The 20,045-nt window shown below is 40.9% G+C and overlaps 1 protein-coding gene across 1 annotated transcript; it reads left to right on the plus strand.

Moving 5' to 3' along the window:
- The first annotated feature begins 1,961 nt into the window (after positions 1-1,961).
- Positions 1,962-17,918, plus strand: frzb (frizzled related protein). Its single transcript, XM_084022092.1, has 8 exons — positions 1,962-2,350; positions 9,118-9,366; positions 11,116-11,151; positions 11,436-11,495; positions 12,530-12,595; positions 14,153-14,357; positions 14,734-14,797; positions 15,213-17,918. The coding sequence occupies exons 1-8, from the start codon at positions 2,146-2,148 to the stop codon at positions 15,270-15,272; spliced, it is 945 nt and encodes a 314-aa protein (XP_083878218.1). The 5' UTR covers positions 1,962-2,145; the 3' UTR covers positions 15,273-17,918.
- The last annotated feature ends 2,127 nt before the right edge of the window (positions 17,919-20,045 follow it).

The following is a 20,045-nucleotide window of genomic DNA, read 5'->3' on the forward strand; positions in this document are numbered from 1 at the left end:
ACTGAGTCTGTCCATGTCATACGGGCAGATACGGGAATAGCTCTACTGGTCTGTATTTTCTGCTGCATTTGAACTTGGAGTGAAGATGATGGTACCATCGTGTTCCACTTTGTCGGATGACTTTGCAGGCTAGTGGCTGTTTCTTGCTCAGTGCCTAAGATGTTTCCTGCAGCCCTGATGCGACGCTGCAGCTTAGTCCTGTTTGTACATGTTACACACACAGACGAGTCCAAAAGACAGAACACTCTGAAGGACTAATGTGTAAACCATTTGTGAAAACTCTGCAAGATTACGTGAAAAAGGTTATGTTTGCCAAAAAAAAGTAGATACCCAGACACAATTTGGCCTTGGACTGGCCAAGCATAGCATTGACCAGATCCCACCAGGGTCCGACATCTAACCGGCTCTGCTCTCTAGACTCTCATGCAATGGTGTTGCATCGCCATGGTGACGTAGTTCATTTTTACACCTTGACCTTTGGGCTTTGGCTTCTATCTGTGTCATTTCAACCTGGTTTTGCTGCTGAATTCATTTGACATCCTGAAAAACGCATATTGTAGCCTTTTCCATCTTTTCCAAAAATAAGATCATATTTTTTCAGTGAGTTCGGTGAGTGACAGTGTGGGCTCCATGGTAGCCAACAGCTTGACACAGTAGCAGCAGGGGGCGGGGCTTATCAAAAGGTCAATTGGTGTATCTGTTGATACTCCATCGATTACTTAATTGTGCATTAAGGGCAGGGGTTGTCATGGTAACAGGATTGACAGCAGGATTCCTGCAGGGCATGTCTTCTTCTCCAGGAGCTCCAGAGGTAGACAAAAGTACTTCTATTCTGTACTTTAGTAAATGTGCCAGTGCATGTGAAGAATACTCCAATACGTATAAAGTACTTGAAAATCCTGCTAAAGTAATATTATATAAGTTTATGGTTAAATCTAGTGAAAGTATCGATAATAAAACCACATACTGTGTATAAAAAGTGAACATAGTCATACCATAGAACATAAAAATGTCTCCTGTGATATCTGATTCTGATTATTAGATCGTCTATAGTGGAGCTAGTTTGAACAAGGCTGCTACATACAGAGAGCTGGTTTAGTCCAATGGTTTGGAACCTAGGGGTCGGGTCCCACCACAAAGTCACCATGCTGATGTGAGGGCCCGTAAGATGAAGAGGAAGAGAATTGGAAACTAAGTTTTAATACCTACCATCTGTTTTCAGTTTCCGGACTTTTCTCTAATCTTTGATTTTTAGTGACATCTTTAGAGCAGCTATTGAATTGCAACCATGTGAGAAGTTTAGAGGAGCACTTTCCTCTCTGTTGGAACTGATGACGACTCAGGAACACACAAGAGAAGAATTGCACACTGATTTTTGTTTTGGTGAGGAGTCCAAGAACCACCGGCTTAATGATGTATTGGATTCTATGAGTAGCCTGTCATGTGTGTTTTCATGTCAAATCTGTCAGGTTAATGTAGTGGAGCAAAATGTGCAGTATTCCCCTCTGACATGTTGTTAAGTATAAAGTAACATAAATGGAAGAAAAGAATAAAACCCAGGTCCTTTCCACCACTGCATGAAATGAGCAGCGTTAACACCTTCACACATCAGTCCCAGCAGACATATTACTAAAGAATGAGCACTTTTAAGTACATTTTGCAGTAGACCTACTTCTTCATTCTCAGAGCAGGACTTTTACTTGTAATGGAGTATTTTGACATTGCTGCATTGGCACTTCGCCTTTAGTAAATTTCATGAAATGTAATGACATGCACATCTATGAGCTTTTAATGGATTTACCGGTGTTGACTTTTCATTTAAAAGGAATCTATCTTCTAGTATGGAGGATAAGAGGAGGGGAGGGAAGGGCGAAGAAGAGGAGGAGGAGGAGGAGGAGGAAGAGAGGTGAAGAAACCAGAGGAGGGGAGTTGTGGAGAAGGGGGGGAAGAGGAAGAGGAGGAGGTGAAAGTCTGAATAAGAAAGCAGCTCCTCCCGCTTCCTCGAGCTGGCTGCAGACCGGACAGCCGCAGCGGCAGAAAAGCACCAATCAGCAGGAAAAGCACGTCCTTATTTGGATTTAACTCACCGTGAGTGACCGACAGCGCTGCCGTGAGTCCGGCGTCCGCTCTCTCAACGCGACCGACATGCTCTCCCCGGGACTCGGCGTGTCTCTGCTGGCCGTGTCCTGCGCCCTGTGGCCGGCTGCGGTGCGGGCGGCGTCCTGCGAGTCGGTGCGGATCCCGCTGTGCCGGTCCATGCCGTGGAACATGACCAAGATGCCGAACCACCTCCACCACAGCACGCAGGACAACGCGGTGCTGGCCATCGAGCAGTTCGAGGGGCTGCTGGGTGAGTTCACTCGTGATCAGTGGACTTCATTTAGTGCCAGCCTGACTGCACCGACAGAAAACTGAAGTTTCACTTTATGTTAGTTGAGCATTCAGCTTGTGTTATGATCCCCCCCACCCATTTCTCCTCTGAGCACAACAGAGACTTTTAAACGGATCTCTTACAAATCAAAAAGTCAAATAATACACAATTCTTAAAATATGTATTATTTAATTTTTATATATATTCACATTTTATGAATGTATTCATTTAAACTGGGTAATTGGGACACATAATAGAATCATTGCACCTGGTCAAAAGTGATTACTGATGCATTTAAATAGGAATAAACAGAGGATTGTGTCTGAAAAAATAATTCCAACTTTATATGTGACAGTGGAAATATATATATTGAACACAAAATTTAGCCTTTGCTTAAAATGTGATTCCAATAATGATCAAACTGTTTGAGAGCTGAGTCAATGTATTAGTTGATTAAATAATAATCGACTAACAATTAGACTTAGGCTTTAGGAAATTGTGATGGCATATTTCACTTTTTCGGACATTATGTGAACAAAATAATATTATGCAGGTTATGTGATTTTAAGTTAAATTTTTTATTTTAGTAACTAAACTACTTTATGAACTAAATCATTATAGTAGACTGTTCCAGACAAACACAGTATAGCAATAATATATGTATTTAAATCATTCATATATATGGTAAAACTATATTTAATGGTGAAAAGACTGCAAAGTGGCTCCAAACCTTTAGTAAAGATGATTTAATTTGCTCCTGTCACGACCACATCATCACCGTCAACACAATGAATAGGATTCAACTATTTTGAAAAGCGACTGATTGCTTATTGTATTTTTTACACTATCTATCCTCTGGTTTCAGTTTCTCAATGCGAGTTTGCTGTTTTTGTCTGTTTTATATCTCTGCACACCGAATAACGAGCAGTAATACGACATTATCTCTGGCTTTAGGAAATTGTGCTGAAAATAATCATTAGTTGCAAGTTGCAACCATAACTTTGATAACTGTAAAAGTAAAAGAGGAATAAAGTGTAAAAGAAGTAAATGGAAGGAGAGAGACAAAGAGGGGTTAGGAAGGAACGTAAGAAAGAAGAAGAGGCAGGACAGAAAAAGTAAAAAATGAAGGAGACGAATGACAATAAGCAAAAGAGACAGATGTAGTTTTTAAAAAGGGTCAGTGAGAATACAAAAGAAAATGTGATAAAATTACGCAATATTTATTTATGACCAACATCAGAACTGTGACATTGAATCTTTTTTAGGGGTAATTTAGTGGAGCAGAAAGCTAATTTGACCTACCCAAAGGAGTAATTACACATCTAATAATTCTGCAGCACCGCCAACTCAAGGTGAAGTTTCTACAAACCCTGCAGCAGTGACGTAGCGATGCACTCCAGTACCACGCTACATCACAGCCAAGTACAACAGACGTAGGCGCGCCGGCATGAGGTGTGTGCCACGAATAGCTTACTGATAAAGGCAATGTTAATATGTCTAAGGATTTTACAAAGATCCCCTACTTTATTTTTAAATGCTTTAGAAACATAAAGTCTTACAAAACCTACATTTGAGTAAATATTTTACAGTCAATTCAATTTGTTATTCAGGACATTCAACCATCATTCTGTTATAATAGCCTACCTTTTAATACTTGACTTCTTTCATTCCAGGGCTCGTATAAAGGAAATAAAGTATGCCCATTAATATGAGATGTGTGTTTACAGTTAATTACATTTATGGGGTTTTGCAGGCAACACTCATTTCTTCACAGTATATTTTGTACACCCTCCATTTGTAAGGGGGGGGGGGGGTTCTCCTACTAATATCAGACAGTAACTTTGAGTTTGTCTGTAAACAAACCCAACAGCAATGTCAGTAGTCTGTGTATCACTGGAACAAGCTGAGAAGTTAAACCTGAGGTGACTTAAAACAGCCATACCAAACTGTGATGTTATTGTTGTACTACAGTGTGGCCATACAGCGCTGCTGCCCAAGCAGGATTAAGAGACTGGTGCAGTTACTCCTCAAATAGTCCTCAAATAATGCATTTTCTACATTTACATTATATCACATTTACATGCTGCAAAAAGGTTCTATCGAGAAGTCCCAAGGTTCTACAGAAAACCCTTCTATGGTGTAATGGATCCACAGTGAAGGGTGTTCAGAACCTTAACACCTTCTCTGGTTGCTAACAAAAACCTTACCATGGGGTTCTCCCAAGAACCCTTTTATACTCCAAGGTTTTAATCTAGAACTCACCCAGGGGCTCACAGTTTTTGTGGGGTGGAACTAAATTCACCAGTTCAGGCAGAAATGTCAGAGAGAAAACACTGGACGAATAAAAGCCAAACTATTTCATCAGTTTTTGTCATTAAGGTAAACTGAACCTTGACTCGGCCCGGTGACGAGCCGTTTCCAACAGATTCCAGATCATTGGCAGCTGCTGTTGCTTTCTCTCCTGTTTAATATCTACAGGAGGAATAAGTTAGCTGGATCTGGTCTGAACTCTTCTGATGGAGTTACGGGAAACCTCAAACCATCATTTCACTCAGAGATCATGGAAACATTTTGGTGGAAGCCATCATTTTGATTAAGTAAACTCAATACGGGGGAAAAATAAATTGGCTCCTATCAGCGATAAAGCAGCCATATTTTGAAGAGTTGATCAGAGCTTGGTTTCTGGTTTGACTAGATCCAAGAAAGTCAGTCCACGTACCACGGAGCTGGGTAGCTGCTGGGGGAACATTTCAGTCACTCGGGCGTTCATGAAATTAGTTACAGGAAGAAAGCTGCAAATATACATTGCTGATTGAAATTGTCTTGGAACATCAGAGTGATGAATGCCGTGCAGACAAAAGAAGATATCTAGTTAGACCTAGTACACAAATATGTATGGACTCACGATGTAAAGGCTCATCGCATGACTAGGGTTGAATACTGGGAATTAAGATCCCGGTTTTTCACAGGAAGTCTGGCCAAAATCTGTTCTAAATAGCTGCGGTATTCCAAAATCTCTAGCATGTGTGTGCTGATGTGTCAGTGCACTAAAACACTGAAACATTGGGTCAAAAATTAATTACATTTTGGTTATCATACTAGCAATGCAGCGCTGCATCCAGTGCATGTGGGAGCAGCCTTGTCTAAAACCTGAAGGTATCACATTTGGAGACTAGTAAAAGCAGAAAGTTATCACAGCTGAGAAGCTGAAACCATCACAAATGTATTAATTTAATCCTGTCAATTCCCTATTGATGACTTACCGATTAATAATCATTGCATCTCTAATGTGCATCCTTTACAGGTTTGAATGTCATATGCACGTCATTTTCAGTTTCTTCTTCTCACAACAAAATAGCCAGTTGTGAGAAGTTTGGGTAAATAACCCAGCAGTAATATAAAAAATACTGACTGCATCAAAACAATCCATTGGTATTCCGTTTAGTGTGTACTCAAATAAAGATCAACTTTTCACCTGGAGCCGTTCATTTCTAAGAGCAAGAGAACGAAAACTTTGCTATGCAGAAGTCAAAGTTATGTCACAAATAGAACAACTACCACCACCACCAACATAACATACAGAAATAGCTGCATTTTTCCTCTCCGTCACTGAAGCACTTATAACGTCACATGTCCCCAGGACAACAAACTGATTGACATTGACAAGAGAAAGAATAACATCAGAAAATGTATCTGCAGTTTGTTTTTCTCAGAGAAGTATTCATTTTAATATCCAGAGAAAACTTTGCTCCGTACAGCAGAGGTTAACATATCACTGTGTCAATATCATACCTTCACGCTTCCTCATGCCTTCATCATCTCTTATCTACTCAGTGCTCTTCATCCTCCTCTCTCAGGTCTATTCACAATTGCTTCTAACTAAAAAAATCAAAAAAGAGACCGAATCATTATATAAGTACATTTTTTTTTTTCAAATTTCCATCACTTATCTCAGCCTCACATTTTTAAACATTGGAGGTTTTCCACCGCAGTCATACGCAAAGTTTTACAATGTGTGTCGGGATTTCAAGGCTCTCTGCAGAGCTGAAACTGCTGATGTAGTTTGGGCAGCACGACCGTTGGAAAGGAAAATGTTATCAGAACTGAAGAATGCATGATGAATGAAATTGTAAATCCAGAACAAAATTTTGGTTCGTTATAAAACCAGCAGCTATGCTAGCAGCTTCACGAGGTCCAGGGCCCTTTTAGCCTTGAAAGAGCAATTCCTCCAGGAGTTGTGGAGATACTTCACTCTGACCCACAAATAACAACCTGCTTCTACTAGAGGGAAAGTCGCTGTTGTTCATCCTCTAAGGACCATAATTATCTGTACCAAGTTCCATGGAAATCAATTCAAAGGTTATGAGATTTCCGATTCGACCAAAGTGGTGGACCAAACAACCGACAGAGAAACGCACTAATATTGCCACAGAGCTACAGAGACGGCGCATTTAACGTTGTCATTCTCTGATAACCACAGCCACCTAAGGAGAAACCATCTGTGCCACAATATGCAACCAAGGGATTTAGTTTTTTAGATTTCAGCATGATGTTGAACATTAACTTGGAATGGGATAGGTTAGCTGTTAGCGAGCTAATGTTAGCACAAATCAGCAAGTTAGCTAAGGCAACTTTCAGTTGCAACTTCACATCCACATTCCACTATAAAATAAGATGCCTATTGACAAACTGAGATTTCAACAAAATGCTTGCTTGCTTACAAAACAAAGTAATTGGAGATACATTTGTTGTTCTTCCCTTTGGTGTGGACGGGACTTACTTGCTGTTAGCTGTTAGCTGAGTGCGTTAAATGAGCTTATAAGCAAAAGTTTCAAATCAATTATAAATGTCGCTATCAAGGCATGTTCTCCAGTTACATTTCAATGACGGACTTGAACTGTTGACCCTGTTGTCTCTTTTCAACTTCTTTGTGTATTCAGAATCTTTTCTCCTCTACACAGCAGCTGATACCAGATATCACAACCTCTGTGATAAGTTGAGCTAATAACTGCTCTGCAAACCTGCACGTTCTGCACATACACTACCTCCGTCTGTAAACTATATGTAGTTTACACAGAACGATTTTATCTCCAGTTTCACTTTCTTTATCTTATCTCGTCAGTCTCCGTAGAAAGTGAATATGACACACAATCTATATTACCCTGAATGACACTGTGATCAGTAATCCGTAAAGCCACACGGTGTTCTATTACATTCATGGATGGTCCTTTTTAACCAGGATTTAAAGCTGATGTAGGTTTGTGGTCAAAAAGCATCTGAAACCCACTTTTCCCCATCTTTCAAATATCAGTTTCTTTGACTTTACCACATATTCATCTTTAAAATTCAAACATTATTTTGTGTTTTTTGCTGCTGTAATTTACATTTTTTGCTTCCCATAAATTGCTACTCATTTTTGGCCAGCAACCAGGGAAATAGTAATGCAAGGTTAGTTTGTCCACCACTTTGGTCCAGGCTGAAATATCTCAATAAACATTGGATGGATTGCCAGGACATTATGTACAGACATTCTTGTCCCCCAGAGGATCAATCTATTGACTTGACCACAGTTCCTAAATGCAGCCTCACCGAGCTGCTAGTTTGGCAACTGCTGTTCCTTATCTCACCTGCCAGAGGCTAAATTCCAATACTTATATCCTTTTTCATGATCATATTTGAACCATATTTTTTTTTCACATTTCTTTATTTTATTCATGTGTGTGTGTGTGTGTGTGTGTGTGTGTGTGTGTGTGTGTGTGTGTGTGTGTGTGTGTGTGTGTGTGTGTGTGTGTGTGTGTGTGTGATATTCTATATGAGGTAATGAGGTAGCCGGTTAGCTTTGTGGCACAAACCCAACTGTAAAGGATTTACATTTAATGCATGTGGACAACCTCATTGACTACCATGACAGGTTGTGATGCATACATGTCTGTCTTCAATAAATACATTTATGCTTTGGCTGAAGCAAGAGCTCAGCTGAGGTCAGAGGCAGAGAGAATGGGGAAAGGCAATGAGCTTTAACCAGAAAAAATGTCCTAATGAAAGACCTGCAGGCTTAAAACCAGGAGGCAGTTTCAGGTCACAAGTTCCAAGTATTTCTGTGAATCCATTGTGAAGCCTTGCTGCCAAACCTCAGCCCTGCTCTGCATTAGAAACACTGATTTCTCCTCTAACCACAGTAAAAAATAAAGCAAACAGGGTTTTTATTATCATAGAACACGTCAAACCAATGAGTGTAAGGAACCCTTTCAAAGGGTCTACCTAGACCCCAATAGAAAGGGTTTTACAGAACACGCTTCTATGGTGATATGGATCCACAGTGAGGGTTCTTTTCAGAAAGTTTCCACCTTCTCTGGTTGTTAACAGAAACCCACACATGGGGTTCACCCAAGAACCTTTTTATACCCCAAGGTTTTAATTTGGAACCCACGAGGGAGGTTGTGTGGGGTGGAGATTTAGGAGACTACCTGTACAAACCTTCAACCCATAAGCCTGGTTTTACTTTAAGAAGGTAGCCTGCAGCCATGGGAACCTTATCCAGCAGCCTCGGCTTAGAGAAGTTACTAGAGTGATGTCCTCCAGCACAACCAACAACACTCATGGTTCAGATATTATTATATTATAGGAGTGTGTTGGCTGGGAGAATGCTTGAAGAAGTTGAACATTTTCTTTTTAACATGGTTCTTCAGAGGTTAAACTCCTGGTAACCCACCTGTCTGTGTTTTCTTTTTTTTTTGCCTGTTCAGGTACTGGCTGCAGTCCAGATTTGCTCTTCTTCCTGTGTGCCATGTATGCTCCCATCTGCACCATCGACTTCCAACACGAGCCCATCAAACCCTGTAAGGCGGTGTGCGAGCGGGCGAAGTCCGGCTGTGAGCCAGTGATGAAGCGTTACAACCACAGCTGGCCCGACAGCCTGGCCTGCAGCGAGCTGCCGCTGTACGACCGCGGAGTCTGCATCTCACCTGAGGCCATCGTCAAGGCAGAGGGACCAGGTATCACTACATTCGGCATTTATATCATTATTATATTTATGACTGAGATTTGCCTTCCAAGACCGCTGAGGTATTGTTTGTGTCAAAAACCAGCTGACTGCTTTGTACAAGTTGGGGTTAATTAACAGCAAAAAGCACAAAGTCAAGTAAAAACATAGAAAAAGGAAAAAGAATATAAACTGCTAATGTTATTGAGCTTATATTATTGCTGAAAATATGGAACTTGTATTCTTTTATCCCAGTTTTTATCCTTTCCCTGTCAGATGAACTTTTTGTAAGTATCAAACGGAGGAATGATGAAGCAACTGGCCGTCCCCACGTTTAAACACAAACACATTTCCCCTAAGTTGGAAGCAAGTTCTGTATGGCACCCTTCAACAAAAAGGCAATTCAAAGTGAAAACTATTTAGATTTATGAAATGAACACAATGACTCATCGATGTATCAAAGCAGTATGATATCATGATTTTAATATCACTGCTAACAATAACACACAATATTGATACTGTTTTTTTACATTCTTGTTGAAAAGTGGACTATGGGGTTAAGTAATAGTCTCTCATTAGTGTCCGATGTTCATGGAAAGTCATCAAGTAGAAGGAGGAACAGCACACAAAACCTCTGAAATAAACAAATAAGTCTAATATCAGTTTAATGTTATAAACTATGTCACTCCCGTAAACGTCTCAATATGGAAGCGACCTCATTCTCTTCACTGAAAAGCATGGACCATCAGGAAGAAGTTTTCCCTGCTTAGCTGAGTGTTTTCTATCATGTTTCTACTCTCAGCAGTTTGTTGCCGCTCCCTCTCGAACAGATAGCGTGAGTCATTTCCCCTCCGTTTTCACTCCCACTGACTTTCTCAAAGAGCTCCTTGATACAGGCGGCCCACTCATTTTACACTAAATAAAACCCTCACTGTACTCTGCTTCTTAAAACAGGCCTCAGACCAGCAAGTCCTGAAAAAATACTCATCTCAATCCCCTTGACCTCCATAACGATACACCCACATATCTCCGAGCTTCCATGGCTCGACTCAGCGGGGTTTTGGGATTTTCCCTCGGTGTGATTTGTTGATTTGCGGAGGTTCAGCCAGGGTGGATGTTTCAAGTCATTCCAGGGATTTTCAGTGGCCAGTCTCCGGTCTAAAAGTGTCTGTTAATAAGCTTGTCTCTGGTTGGAACGGAAATCTAAAGCAGCCACAGTTTGCATTTCTCTCCATTCATTGCTAACTGTGTGTTGTGTTCAAAGACGCTGTGACACGGAGTGCACTGCCAAAAGCAAAGCTCTGCTGTCTCAAAATCAAACCTCATTAAAAGTAATCTTTCCCCTGTTGAGGAGTTGAGAACGGATGATGAGTATGCAAGACTGAGTCTTGTGGCTCTACTGAATGACACGGAGTCCGGTTTTTACTACAATCTCCTTCTGGATGAAAACTCATTTTGGTCAGTTGTATCCACGATCTCAATTTGTCACAACCACCAATGCTCATGACCATATGGAAGGATTGCAAGGTATCAAATTCGCCACTGCAGTCCGGTACAGCTTTCAGGTTGCCGATAACTTTGCACCAATTCACCTATTATGAACACTGCAGCCTCTAGCGGGTACTATAGCAACCTAGGGTCCACTATAGCAGGACTTAAGAGTGTCTCGTTAAAAATGCAAGCTGGTTCCATTTTATTATTCTCTATTATTCTTCTGTGCACAATTTCTGACTCCGACCGATGGCTCTCTTTGTCTATGTAGATCCATACTACCAGGACCCAGCCAGGTGTAACCCAGGTGAGGCTGACCTTTGACCTTCTCTCTGTCCAAGCTGTGCCTGCTTTCCTAGAAGTTAGCATGTTGTGTTTGCTGGTTGATTATGATTTGATCATCACAAGCAGCATTTTGAATGAATGAAACTAACGTGCCGTCTCAGAAGCTCCACAAATGACAGGAGCAACAACGCAGCCAGTCAGTTCTGCTCCGGAAGTCATGCATTTCTCACTAACATGCTGATGTGTATCTGAACATTCTGGAAATCAGTTTAACCAATTTGCTAAAGAGTTTATCTTTCCTGACAGAATCCAATCCAGACTTCCCAATGGACTCCAACAACCTCCACTGCAGAGGACCAAATGGAGGTAACCTGTCTGTCTACCTGTCTCTATGGCCAAAAGCCTAAGGTCTGCAAGGGCTTAGGGCTGTCCCACTGAGGGCTGGAAGGCTCTCTTGCAGTCTTTCAGTAAGGCCGCGTTTCTGCAGACTTTGCCTGAGGGAATTACTCACAATTCATAGCATTGGGATGTGGGTTAAAATGGTTACGAGGAGAAGCCCAGCGGCATTGAAAAAAAAGTTTTAAAAAAATAGGACGCACTCGCCTGTTATGTTAATTTTTATGCAGAAACATTAAGGATTTAAGATGGTACATATTTGGAGAAATGCAAGAGCAAGAGCTTGGAAGACATTTCAATCTGGCAGTAATAAATTAAAACCCACTATTGTAGTGTTTGTCATTCATATTTATATTAATTTCAGCCCTTGCAGCATCTCACACTCTCACACACCATTTACTAGGTGACGACCTTTAAATCCCTGAGGGATCGAGGCTAAAGCCCTTACGGGCTTATTTCAGTTCAGGCTCCTTCTCCTTAGGCTTAGCCATAAAAAGTGAAATGTACTTCAACATTTTGTGAAATGGTATTAATTACGTTAAATTAAACAATTAAATTACATTTCTTGATGAGATGAGAAGATCGAACTAACTTTGAAGCTAAAGCAAGCAGCATTTTAGCTTAGCTTAGCATAAAGACTGATCAAAGGGAACACAATCCACCTACCAGCACCTCTAAAGCTCAATGATGAACATGTAATCTCTCTTTTGTGTCACTCCATAATTCAAGGTAATTAAACACAAGTTTAATGGATATACTGCTCTATTTTATCCCTCACACAACCACCAATCATACAACCGTCTTGAGCTAACGTGAGTGCTCACAAATCGTAAACATGGGACTCTTTCCCATCCCATTGGCATTCATCCCATATGATGTAAATGCAAAGTGACGAATTCAGTCTGGAAACGTGGACTTTTAAGGCTGTGCAGCCTGAATACAGTTTCTGTCCATCGCTTTTCTTTTAAAAATGATGATCCCCTACTTTGTTTGTGTGTCTGTAGTTCGATGCAAGTGTAAGATCGTCAAAATGGGTTTGAAAACCTACCAGAGGAACAACTACAACTACGGTGAGTCATCTGGGACAACAGTGTTTTACTCTATGACCATATTTTATACTGCAGGTAGTACGTAATGCTATACTAATGAGAATTTATCAGTTATTGTTATATGAGATCATATAATAATAATAATAACACTCTGAATCCCTCCACATAATGATTTAGTGTTTCCATTCCTGCTTATCCCACTGAGAATAAACAGATAGTCTACAGCTCTGAGAAGGGTTCAGCTGTGATACTGTGACACATATAAGACACGAGAAACCCCACACATGTATCATATATGAGAAGAAGGAATGGTACTCTGACATGTTTTTCTCTTTCATGTGGAGGGAAGGATCCTGGTGTAGAGGCTATATGGTTACTTAAATTAAATTAGACACACGAAAGCTAAGAGCTCAGAAGGTTTTCCAGATGGTTGCAGTGCACAGGCATGATTTGGCAAATCCAGCAGAGATTTCCATGTGGACTTCTTGAGCTCACTAATGCCTCTTTGGCCACAGAATCCATTTGGGGAAGATAAAAAAACATTTTCCATGATAAAAAACAAGATCTCACGTTCAAAATATTCAGATATTATTAAAAGGGAGGCACATCAGAGTGCACACCAAGGTGGTCTTTATAATTTGAATGCTGGTGCGCTTACTTGCTGCTAAATAACACTGTTGTTCATTAAACTGTTGATTCCAACCCGTAACACCACACACACATATGGTCGCTGGTTGTTCTGGATTCTCCATCTCTGCAGCTTCCACCTCTTCTAGTTTCTTGGAGCCATACTTGCAATGGCGTTTCGGTTCTTATGCACAATGGTAATGTGTTACTACAAAAGCTTTTGTTGTGTTTTCCCAGTCCACACTGCTGTAATTCATTAAGGTTTACCTGGTTCCCTGCTGTGGGCCGCTGCTGTTGTGCATCCTGGATGGTTGTATCCATTATCCAGTGGTAGAGACAGAGAGGAGGGGCTCCAGGTTACTGGTGTCACTGGCAGGATGAAAAAGTCAAGTTTGGACAAACCTAAGAGGTTTATAAATAAATTACAAAGAAACAGGTCTTTTTGGGAGTTCAGGCCAAAGTAATGTGTTGGCTCTTAATGGGCACCATGTATGCCAACTCTTATTGGACACCAATGGGACCACATGTTACTGTTCTTTTGGCGCAACATTTGGGCAATATGGAAGCATCCAGTCCAGGCAGACGTTAACCTCCATAATGTCATCACTGTCCTTACAACGAGCTGCCTTTTCAGCACCAAGGACAGCGGCTGGTCTTCATGATGACTGAAGAAATGCATCCAACACTATTGTTGGGTTTGATGGACAAATGAGAACTATACTGGAAGACAATTGAATTCTTTGTTTTTTTCACTGATTTTTATATTTATTGAGCTGGCCCAGAGATATGTGGGCAGTGACTCAGAGGTCTGGAACCAGGACAGGGTAAACTAAAATAATGACTCAAGGTTTTTTTCCATCAACCAAGATATTAATAAAATAAACTGACTTTTCATCTCTTTAAAGTCTTTTGTCCAATGTATCCATGTATGCTGATGACTCTCTCCTTCAGTGATCAGGGCGAGGGTGAGGGAGGTGAGGAACCGTGGTCTGGAGCCCACTGCAGTGGTGGAGGTGAAGGAGGTGCTCAAGTCTTCTTTGGTCAACATTCCCAAAGAGACGCAGACGCTCTACTACTCTTCGTCCTGCCTGTGTCCTCCTCTGACTCCTGGGGAAGAGTACCTCATTATGGGCTACGAGAACGAGGAGACATCCAGGTATGACTGTGGATTGCAACAGATAGTAAAATAATTGTTATTGAAATCAGGGTTTCCTCCAGGAAATTGGTTAGATAAATGTCCAGCTCGTCAATATGATCTATAAACTCAATGCTGGCTCTTCAGGGCAACGCATTTGTCCAATTAGTGGTAAGTCGATGTCCGATCTGCAATATAGCAGTCAGTGAGTCAGCTAGTTGTCTCTTCTTTCTCCAACTTGTAAAAACTGTTGTATGAGATGTTGCACTGATACATTTCAGCACTACTTCATTCCCTGAAGCTTAATACAATTGTAACAATTTCTTCTGACGTTAGAAGGGGTCACCTCCATTGTAAAATCTTGTGTGAAAACATCCCTCTGTGTTTGTGGTTGCAGGTTGCTCCTGATTGACAGCTCCATTGCTCAAAGGTGGAAGGAAAAACTGGGCAGGAAGATCAAGGTGTGCACACACAGACAGCAGCAGTTTCAGAGCTGCTGTTATTTTATGTAAAGACACCCTCAGTGGTGCATTAAGCATTAATTATCATTATGAACTGCAAACGTGTCGTGCCAGAATTGAGGTTTTGATGGAAATAGCAACAGTAACTAAGTGGGTGGGGCTTAGCCAACTGTCCGTTTTTACCGACTATAGTGAACTTATGTTTACTCGTGTCCTTCCATTGACTTTGAAATGTCAGTTTGAAAACACCTTCAGAGTTATTCAAACTTTTTAATTAAGGTGATTAATATCTGAGTATGCAGTGGCTGAATCCTTAAGATCACCGTAGCAACAGATCTCATCTGGAACGTGATGTATTGTGTATGGAGTGACAGTTCATTAATTTCACTTCCTGTCTGTCTGTTTGTTTGTCCAGAGATGGCATCAGAACATGCAGGGGAAAGGCCGAGCAGCTCAACGCCGGAGTCGCCACTGAGATCTGACTGTGTGTGTGTGTGTGTGTGTGTGTGTGTGTGTGTGTGTGTGTGTGTGTGTGTGTGTGTGTGTGTGTGTGTGTGTGTGTGTGTGTGTGTGTGTGTGTGTGTGTGTGTGTGTGTGTGTGTGTGTGTGTGTGTGTGTGTGGTTATTGCACTATCACAGGCTGTTGTAGCTGAATCTATCAGACTGTTTGGAGTCTGATTTTTGTCATCTATTTTCTTTGCACAAACATTAGTGTGCCTGTTTGTGTGTGTGTGTGATTTGTGTAGTGTGTTTGTGTGTGTGTGTGATTTGTGTAGTGTGTTTGTGTGTGTGTGTGATTTGTGTATTGTGTGTGTGTGATTTGTGTGTGCGTGTGTGTGTGTGTGTGTGTGTACACCTAAAGCACTCAAAGACGACAGGGGGTGGAGCTTCAAAGCTGTAGTACTAAACCCTACGCACAGTCATACAGTACGTACATGACACTTTTTTGGAACACATTTATTTTCAGTGACAGCCATGTTGGCTCCATAGCTCCTCCCCATGGTCACAGTCTTTAATCATCATGGCTATTGGCCATGATGTTACCATGGCAATGTGACGCAGGACATTTAAAGCCATTTGGACTTGGACATTTTGGACTGTGATAGATATGTAGCTTAACTTTACTCAACTCGGCAAGAAAGGAAAGAATACTATTTGCGCTTTGTTGACAGCAACAAGAGCAACAAGACCAACAGCAACCAGGAAGTAGCAACAAAGGCAGCAGAATGTGGGCAGATGGAGAGTTTACATGAGTATTGTTGGATTCAGCCCCTTTGGTCTTGATTTGTCACGACAACAGAAAACAACAAATGTCCGTGTTACAAACTGTTGCACTGAAAATGTATATTCAGTGGCCACTTCATCCGTTACACCTGTACAATCTAATGCAATAATATAACTACTCAGCATTCATTCTACCTTCCTCCTGGACTACATTATACTGTGTGTTTCTAATGTGTGCATCCTCCCTGTTGACATACATGAGAGGGGCAGAATACCTCTAAATATAATGCAGTCCGGCACACCTCCACCATTAACTACGACCTAAATGCTAACATGTAGTTGAATTAACACCGACATGACAGTGGCAACAAAAACTGAACATTATAGGTATCATCACATGTACATTGTACAGGTGTATTTTTGAAAAGTGGCTTAGTTTGTTCACGTCATCGTTTGACTTCCGGATCCAAACTGACGTGGCGTCCACAGCCTTGTTTTCCTGTCTGTAGACACGTCTCTTAATCTCTGTGTGGCACAATGCTTTAATCAAAGAGTCAAATAGATTAACACATTTGAAATTCCATTTTAAAATAATATGATTAATTCAGGAAAAATTACTGATTGACGAATGTTTTTTTTTTTTTTTTTTTTAAAGCATCTTATGGTCGTATCAAAATGGCACAACCTGGACTCCATATACTCTAATATACTCACTAATAGTTTATCAAGCTCTCGTTAAACTCTCCACTCCCTTTAATGTCGCTGTGAATGCAACCGAACGGCTCTTCATCATTCGCAGAACTGATCGTTGGCTCATCACTTGTATCAGTTATAACATTTAATGTCTTTGCTTTAGGCCAGGTTGATTAGGTCATGTGACGTACGGCATTATATTTTGAGGGGAAAGTGAAAGAGGGCGTGTTATTCCTGAGACATATTGCTTGTTTGATGGATGTGATGCATTTCCTGTTGGATGCTGTGGGAGGGGAGTCATAAAAGGTCACATTATACTTTGGACCTATGAATATTTGTGATCTCCGGATTGGCAGTAAATATAGATGAAATAGAGATGTTATTAATCTAGTTTCAGACATCACACCATCAAACTGCAGCGATGCTCCGACAGGCTGTTTGATCAACACTATGACCTGCATCGGCACCGTACCATCACGTCAGAAGACTAATGTGACCGTACTTCAACACTATGGAATATCTACATTTTACTGTTTCAATGTTTGAAGGTATTGTTGGCCAGCATTGAGCAAATATGCAAACCTAGCACTTTCTGCAACCATTTACAAAGCTTGCTCTGTTTGTGCTCTGAGTGTCAGACAACAGAGGAATTCCAGGAACTATGGTAATGATCTCCTTCGCACTGAAAACTAATAATAATACCAAAGAAGATGCAGGATAATCTGAGAATGAAGCCAATGAAATTGCAGCTGGCTCAAGTTATTTCAACGGCTTTTTTTCACAGCAGACATTTTGAGGCACCATAAGCGACAAGCAGGAGTGCAAATAATACCATTAACAATGGCTCCGTTCTAACTGGCAGGGTGATAGTGAGCATGCACAATACCAGGATCCTGAAACCGAAGCAACTTAATGGAATTCAGCCACCATTCATTTTATTATTCACACCTGTGCTTTTCCTACTGTGATATGTCAAAATGTCCACTGTGAAAAGGCCGTAGAGCAAGTCCCTTTTCATGAAAGAAGCCTGGAGTTCCTGCTGTCTGAACACAGCCTCTGATAGACCAACGGTGCTCTCATTATCACACAGTAACTCTGTTCATGTAAACACACTAACACTCAATACTACACTACTTTTATCAGCAAAATATACTCCGATATTTTTCACAGCAGTTTGAACCATTAAAAATGAATTTAGAATTGACGTCTTTTTGTCTTGTTTGTGTCTGGAAGGTCTCACTGTTACACTGTCGCCATGAAACGTGTCCCAGGAGGGCTGTACTGAAGAAACCACTTCGATGTAGAGGTGTTCACTACATGTGCAAACGCCAGACCACTTCAAACTCCTCAAACCACTGCAGCTCAGCTGTGATGTGTTACAGTCTGGTTAACCACGTACTCCCATAAACAATCATGATGTGATCATTCTTTTGCAAACAAGTTGATAACAAACTATGAGCCTTATAAACAGCCATTATATAAGCCTATAGTACATATGATACCTATTATCATATAGATCATCCTCGGCTGTGAGTTTGTATAGAGATGGTATCGCCCTTTTTTTTGTCTAAATTTTTCATCCATCCAATAGTCTTTGTTTTCCAGACTGGGTTGCATCAGCTTTTTATAAATCTTTTAATAAATGTTTGTGTCCTTCCACAATTCTTCGTAACATTACCATAGTGATTAAAGTCTCTGTGAATCTGTGGCATTGTCCAATCAAAACAAGAAGTCACAGTATCATCACAGGTTGTAGCATGACTTCCTATAAAAAGTGGCCAAATTATATATAAAAATGTTTTTTAATCAATGCATACATGGAGATATATGTGTGGTTTGGATATATAATTACATAATGAGTGGGGGACTATCTGCTTACTCTCTTGTAATTTCAGCCACTGTCTTTTCTAAAACTTAATTTAAAGTCTTCCCAGTTTACATCATTATTAAACAGTATTCTATGGTCGCTATATCAATCATATTCAATACAACCTGATTCCCAAATCTAAACAGGTTGTAGCAAGCTGACATCAGCTTTATACGTTTGTTCAGTTACTGTAAATAATTAGTAACAGCTACCCCTGTGTCGTGAAAGGCCCTTTAAAATGACTCTTTCATACACAGCAATGAGCCGTAAAAAGTGTTTTAAAAACTCACACACCGTGAGTCTAAACCTGGCTGAAATAGACCTTCAGGATACGGAGCGAGTATCAAACTAAAAGAGGAGTTGAACCTTGAGACCTTCAGTGTTTCTCACTGATGGGAGTCAAGTTTGTTTAACAAAACAGAGCAGCGGCTTTAAACACAGCCAGCGTGTGTGTAATGGTATGTTCAGTGTGTGTGTGTGTGTGTGTGTGTGTGTGTGTAGGCGTGCTTCCAGTAGTTCCTGCCTACTAATTTTCAACAGTGTTTTCTCAGCTGCAGTTTCCATGAGAGGGAAGAGAAAATGTTTTCATGGATTTACTGCTATTACACCTCCTTATCCTCCTCCACTCTCTTCCTCCTCCTCTTCTCCTCTCCTCCTCTCCTCCATGTTGACTTCAGCTGACTGCCTGACTGAAAACACACCTGGTGTTGGTATAAGGTGTAGTCTGTTCCGCCAGGCTGAGTGGCTCTATTCATGTCCTTTGAGTGCTGACACAGCAAACACAGAATATTTTTATAGCGACCGGCCTCGTTGAAAGCAGTTAAAGCGGCGTGAAGTGATTTTTCAACACTAGAGGGCAGAAAGTCGGCAAAAACAAACAGCTGGAAGCCTCGACATACTACATCAACTCATAACGTTCTTAAGGCTAACACGTTAGCGAAACATAAATAAAGAAGCAGAGAGGCATGTACTTCCCAGTGCAGTTTACTTTCTGTTTACTGGAGTGTCAATCCCATTTGCTTCAATCTCTGGTGTTTTGCCTTGTTTGGTTTGATATTGGCTTGCGTTTTATCCCCAATTTATTCTTATATTCTCTGGTATTTAATCCCAAATTGGTCTTAATTTTGGTGAAGTTCTGCCCCAGGATTAGTCCAATATTTTTTGGTGTTTTAGCCTTGGTTCGGTCCAATATTCAGTTCTGTTTCAGCCCTGTTTTTTCCAATATTTTCTTGTGCATTTGCCTTTGTTTAGTCCACTATTCTAGTAGGATTTTAGCCCAGTTAGCCCACTTAGTCCACTGTTCCCGTAGGGTTTTAGCCAACTTAATCCACTGTTCTCGTCGGGTTTTAGCCCACTTAGTCCACTGTTCTCGTAGGGTTTTAGCCCACCTAATACACTGTCCTCGTAGGGTTTTAGCCCACTTAGTCTACTCTTCCCGTAGGGTTTTAGCCAACTTAATCCACT

The sequence above is a fragment of the Eutrigla gurnardus genome, assembly GCF_963514095.1.
Source record: "Eutrigla gurnardus genome assembly, chromosome: 12".
In the NCBI taxonomy this organism is placed as follows: Eukaryota; Metazoa; Chordata; class Actinopteri; order Perciformes; family Triglidae; genus Eutrigla; species Eutrigla gurnardus.